The following is a 6,000-nucleotide window of genomic DNA, read 5'->3' on the forward strand; positions in this document are numbered from 1 at the left end:
ATTTAAATCTGAAATCAATGTGTCTACCTTAGATTTCCACTATTCCCAAATGAATTCCTTCTTCAGGCAGAAGCAGCAACTGCAAACATCCTCCTTGCTTTTCTCTTCCCCTCCAGGACAAAAAATGTTTGAGAAAAGGAAGAAGAGGAGTCTCACGCCCCCCCCCTGCCCCCGGGTCCTACCCTACTGTTTGAAAATCATTGCTGTATCCTATACAGAGATTGGCAGTAGCAAGTTAAATTAATGTACAGTGGTGCCTCGGGTTACGAAATTAATTCATTCCGCTGTCAATTTCGTAACCCGAAAGGCTTTCGCAAGCCGAATCCCCATAGGCGCTAATGGGGAAAAGCCGCGATTTGGTGTGAAATCGCGCAGAAAAGCACCAAAAGTTTTTTCGTAACCCGAAAAAACTTTCTTAACCCGGAAAATTTTTTTTAAATTATTTTTTTTCGTATCCTGAAAATTTCGTAACCTGGGTATTTCGTATCCCGAGGTACCACTGTAGTTACCTGCAATAAATTACTTTTGGGAGATAACAGTGGTGTCACAGTTCCCATTGAAAGGTTAAGGGACACAGAAAATAATTTTATCTTCCCATGCAAGTGTGGGATAGCAGTTAGAGTGCCAGCATGGAGAGAGCTGGGTTCGGATCCCCATTAAGCCTGAGAATCACTGCATGACCTCAAGCCAGTCAAGAAGTCTCAGCCTCTTCTACCTCACAGGACTGTTTGGAGAATCAGATGCAGGAACTGCTGTAAGGGTGCCTTGAGCTCTCTGTATTAAAAGAGGAATGTCAATAACACAAGTGAAAAGAAATCAGTTATGGTTCGAATGCCTTTGATTTCTTTCTCTGCTCAAAGAAGGGATGGTGCAAGATTTACATTCTAATGCAAGTCATTTGAACAAAATAGATCATCTTCATTTCGGCTGTGTTTAGACAATGGTCTCTTGATGGCTCTGGCTATCTTTTAGCTCAACCATCCAAAGACAATTTTTCATCCTAGCTGAAGCAAGCAACACACATTGTTAAAGCAGTCAGCCCACTGATGCAGTTTGTATTTTTCCATATGAATTAGGGCTCTTTCTCTGCAAGGAGAAAATTTATCTTATTCTGCAAGGAGGAAATTTTATCATCTTCTGAGAAGCAGGGTGGTCTTTATCATCTGGCCTCTTTTCTCCATTTCCTCCCTTTAGGTAAAGTGAGACAGCTATCACAGGTTCAGATATTGGGGAGACCGCAGTGAGATGCTGGAGGACATAGTTATGGATGCTATACAATCTGCTCTGCATCACCTTAACTATCTTGCTGTCCTAAAATGTAGCAATAGATGTTGTTGTCAGTGTTGATTCAGCTTTCACTCTGACTTCTTGGGGAGAGGACTTGTGCCATTTTAACTTTTTCCTGGAGCAGAAAAAATGTCTTGGGTCTGCTCCTTAAGGTCCCCCAAAAGCCTGTATTCTGGGATGGCATCTCAATGTCCTGACATCATTGAGCTTACTGAATGGATACTTCGATGCAACTCCTATTTGACACAGGTCTAGCATTAATATCCCCTAGTGTACTTACAAAGTCTATGGGGTGGAACCGGGGGAGTAGATGGTGTGAGTGGGGCAAGGTTTAGTGGTAAGAGAAAGAAGAGGCCCCATATTTTTAATTTTTTTAATATAATCATTTTTAATTGTAAAATTTTTTTAAAAATTAAAATTCTTTTACAATTTTCTTTAAAAAAAACAACACATCAAATGTTCATTTTAACCACATGAAACAAGGTACATGTAAATAAATGTAGGCTGTGTGTATGATATTGTAATTTAAAGGTGTAATTTTAATTTTACTAGCTGTTTATGTCACAACTATTGCCATAACATTCAGTAGTATGGGAATTAGGATTTATGAGTAACATTAGTGCAAAAAAGCATTATTAAGGATTCTGCATGGTGTGGTATGGGAGGAGATTAATGGGGGGGGGGGTGACACTATGAATTATCATGCCAAGTGACTCTAACCATAATGACGCCACTGAGTGGACAACAATGCAAGATAATATTTTTGATGTGGTCCTTCAGCCCACCAGTGGCTGGTGAGGGATCAGACAATACATTACACTCAGATGTCTTCCATCTACCATAGGGTAGCCTGAGGAAAGAGCACTGTGAAAGGAGGTAATGGATACTTTCTTTTACAGTGGCCCCTAAAATTTACACTTGCATTAACCCCCTTGATAGGTCACTAAAAGGATTGTGTCCTTTAGCTTTGGCAACAGAAGCACAAGGTGCTGCAACCTAAGGTCAAAGTGATCTATGTTGATAAGATAAGGTTAATGCCTAAACTCTGAGCCAGCCTTTAATCCAAAAATATATTTAGGCAAGTCCTTATTTTTTTTTTTAATTTTAACAAGGGGTACATTTGAAGAAATATAGAAGAGTTCTATATCCATGAAACACCTATACCCTAAATGGAAAAAAAAAAACAAATTCTGGTTGCAGAACATGTTTACTGTGCCATAGAATTTGAATTTATCAGTTCAGTGCCAAATTAAATGTCACTTGATTTTGTATTTTTAAAAAATCCTCTGCTTTTGTGTACTTTTTTTCACCTTCCTCCCAAAAGCAGACAATGCCACCATCCACATTCTGAATCAGAATTCTTGGGCAGAGGGAGCATTGAGTTTTCTAAAGTATGTAGCTGTAGACCAAATGTGTAAGTAGAAGGCTAAAAGGTGAAAGGTGTAGAAAACAGAACGTAGAAAGAGAGCAGATATATGCTGTGCATTGAAGACATGACACTGGGATGAAATTTTATTATATGTGAACATATAGAAGCTCTAAACAGAAGCTTTTAAGGCATTCAAGGATTATAGTAAAAAATTGAAAAACCCCATTGGTTTGACAGCACAAATCTGATGAGGCAGAGGGATCTGTATTTTTAATCATCTACTCTGTTTTTATTATATTTTTAATCTTGTACTGGAGATTATGTTTTAGTTATGTTTTAGGTGGTTTTTAACTGTTTTAAGCATGTTTTTCAAATAATATTCTTATTTAATCCTTTTTTAAAATTTTGTAAACTAATACTTTTTAATCTTTTTTAAATTATCATTAATGACCGTGAATCCCAGTTTGGAAGAAAAGGTGGGATATAAATAAATAAATAACCCAGGTAACTTTCAACACTGAACAAAGGCAGATTGATAAATGAGCTCTCTCCATATGATAGGACTATTTCAGCAAGCTTGTTTTCTGCTGCTCCAGAGAACAGGACACGGAACAATGGATGCAAACTGCAGGAAAAGAGATTTCCCCCTCAACATTAGGAGGAACTTCCTGACAGTAAGGGCTGTTCGACAGTGGAACAAACTCCCTCGGAGTATAGTGGAGTCTCCTTCTCTGGAGGTCTTTAAACAGAGGCTGGATGGCCATCTACTGGGGATGCTTTGACTGAGAGTTCCTGCATGGCAGGGGGTTGGACTGGATGGTATGATTCTATGATTCTAATGGCCTGGAAATACTACCACCGATATGGAATATACACAAGGAGCAAAGCATACTGTATGTTCAGTTTCTTCCTGTCTCCTTTGTTTCTCCTCTCCAACCCCAGTTTGTGGTGTTTGATGGTCCCCGTGTATAATTTTAAAATCTGCTTATCCCACTCCAAAAGACACCCCTAGAATCATAGAGTTGGAAGAGACCGCAAGGGCCATCCAGTCCAACTCCCTGCCATGCAGGGTGGAGTGGTTAATTCTTCTTAGTTGTTTTTAGATCTGGAAAAAAAATTCACTCTGCCAGAGCTGAATTTGCAGGAAGAAAATAGCATATAGACAAAAGGTTACATTCCCCCCCTCCATTCTGTGATTATGATCTAGATTGTGGTCCCCAAAGTCCATTTCACTTCAAGAGAGAGAAAGCTTGATTCAAAGAGAGAGATCCCCAAGCATGTGGTTCAAATACACATTTAAAGTACACTTTGCAGAACTGGGCAAATAACTTTTTTGTACTACAGGGCCCACCCTCTCTGGAGGATTGTGGGAGTTGTAGCACCAAAAGAACTTTCCCCAAATTAGCAAACATTTTAATTCACAGGTACAAGAAATAACCTTGAAAGGTTAAGGCTGAATCTGGTGCATGCCCATAGCAATAAATAAGCATTTGATTATTTGTTGTTCTTGTTGTTGTTGTGGTCTGCCTTCACATTTTTTTTTCTGGCTTATGGTGACCCTAAAATGAACCTATTATGGGGTTTTCTTGGCAAGTTTCTTCAGTGGAAGGAGGTTGCCATTGCCATCCTCAGGCTGAGAGTGTGCTTTGCCCAAGGTCACCTAGTGGGTTTACATGGCTGACCCAGGATTTCAACCCTGATCTCCAGAATCATAGTTGAACGCACAAACTACTATGCCACGTTGGTGCATTTGAGTATGCCTCGCCTAACAAAGCCCTGTAAAACTCATAGTGTCGCTGTAAATTACAGGTGGCTTGAAGACTCATACACACAAAGTAGATGGCAACATACTTGACAAGTATGTAGATAACCCATTAAAAAGCAGAACTCAAAATTACCAGAATATGACCATAGCCCAAATCACAGGGGACATGGGAAGAATATTTTAGAAAATATTCCAGATTAAGCAGTGTACCATTTTACAACTTTGCTGTGGTCATTTAGTCCTTCGAGTATGTGAAAGCTATCGTGAAGCAATGCTGGTATTTCTCATCAGCAGACACTCATTCACTTATCAGAAACATTTCAGGGCTCTTGAGAGTCACAATTGTTGCTATGTAGACTATTTAGTGGAAAGGAGGAAATGCCAGCAGAATGCCACACAGGATAAGGACAAGCAACTTCCCAACCTGCAAGGTTGATTCATCTAGCAGCAGCAACCAATGTGACTTTGAAAAAGTTTTGAGTATGGGCAATACTTTCACTGCCATAATTTCCTTTTTGCCTTCTGACAGCTGCCAGAAATACATCTTGGGGGACCTTGAAGAGATGCCAATTGATAAGATGGTGGATCTGAGCGGCAGGCAAATGAGACGGTTTCCTTTGTGTGTTTGCTCTTTCAGAGAGCTGGTCAAGCTGTACCTCAGTGACAACAAACTGAATCACCTGCCTCCTGAGCTGGAGCAGCTGCAGAACCTCCAGATCCTGGCACTGGATTTCAACAATTTCCATACACTCCCCTCAGTGGTGTGCACCCTGAAGCAGCTCTCTATCCTTTATCTGGGAAACAACAAACTGGGAGACTTGCCTCCTGAGCTATGCCAGCTGCAGAACCTCAAGACACTGTGGATTGAGTCTAACCGCTTGTACCATTTCCCCAGTGTGGTGTGTCAGCTGAAGTTCCTCAAGACCCTGCATGTTGGATCCAATGCCCTGCGTTCCCTTCCTGGGCAGCTTCGGCACCTGAAAGAATTGCGCACCATTTGGCTCTCAGGGAACCAGTTGGCCAGTTTCCCACCAGTGCTTCTTCACATGCCCTTTCTGGAAGTGATTGATGTGGATTGCAATGCCATCCAAGATTTCCCTAATCTCATGCACCTCAGCAGTTTGAAGTTGGTGATCTATGACCACAACCCCTGTAGAAATGCCCCCAAGGTGGCAAAAGGGGTGCATCGGGTTGGGAGGTGGTCTGAGGAGAGTCCTGAGCCTAGGAAGCGATCCGGTCTGGAAAGAAACAAAGGAGCTGAGGATATCAATTCCCTTCTCCCTCCTCCCCCTCGCTCTCTCAAACGGTCCAGCTAAAGAGTGGCAGAAGATTCCTTGGGTACCGAAGATCACAGAACTGGTAGTGTGTTACTGAGTCTCTCTCAGTCAGGCTGTGCAGCTCCAAAGACTATGCCTTTAGAACGGGTGGGTGGTTTTTGCTCTTTTGGGCTACATCTTGCACAAAAGTAGCACATGTATGATTTCACTAGTATGTATACATGCTGTTTTGTCAGGAATTAAAGCAACTGTATAAACTTTAAAGCATACAACAGTCAATTAGCAGGGATAATTTGTTTAGA

At 41.1% G+C, this 6,000-nt stretch overlaps 1 protein-coding gene across 1 annotated transcript; it reads left to right on the top strand.

The window, feature by feature from the left end:
- The first annotated feature begins 4,903 nt into the window (after positions 1–4,903).
- LRRC10 (leucine rich repeat containing 10) lies at positions 4,904–5,737 on the top strand. Its single transcript, XM_089527179.1, has one exon. The coding sequence runs from the start codon at positions 4,904–4,906 to the stop codon at positions 5,735–5,737; it is 834 nt and encodes a 277-aa protein (XP_089383305.1).
- Positions 5,738–6,000: the final 263 nt, after the last annotated feature.

Source organism: Sceloporus occidentalis, unplaced genomic scaffold (genome assembly GCF_023333645.1).
Source record: "Sceloporus occidentalis isolate IW3139 unplaced genomic scaffold, rSceOcc1.0.p SCAF_5, whole genome shotgun sequence".
Classification (NCBI taxonomy): domain Eukaryota; kingdom Metazoa; phylum Chordata; class Lepidosauria; order Squamata; family Phrynosomatidae; genus Sceloporus; species Sceloporus occidentalis.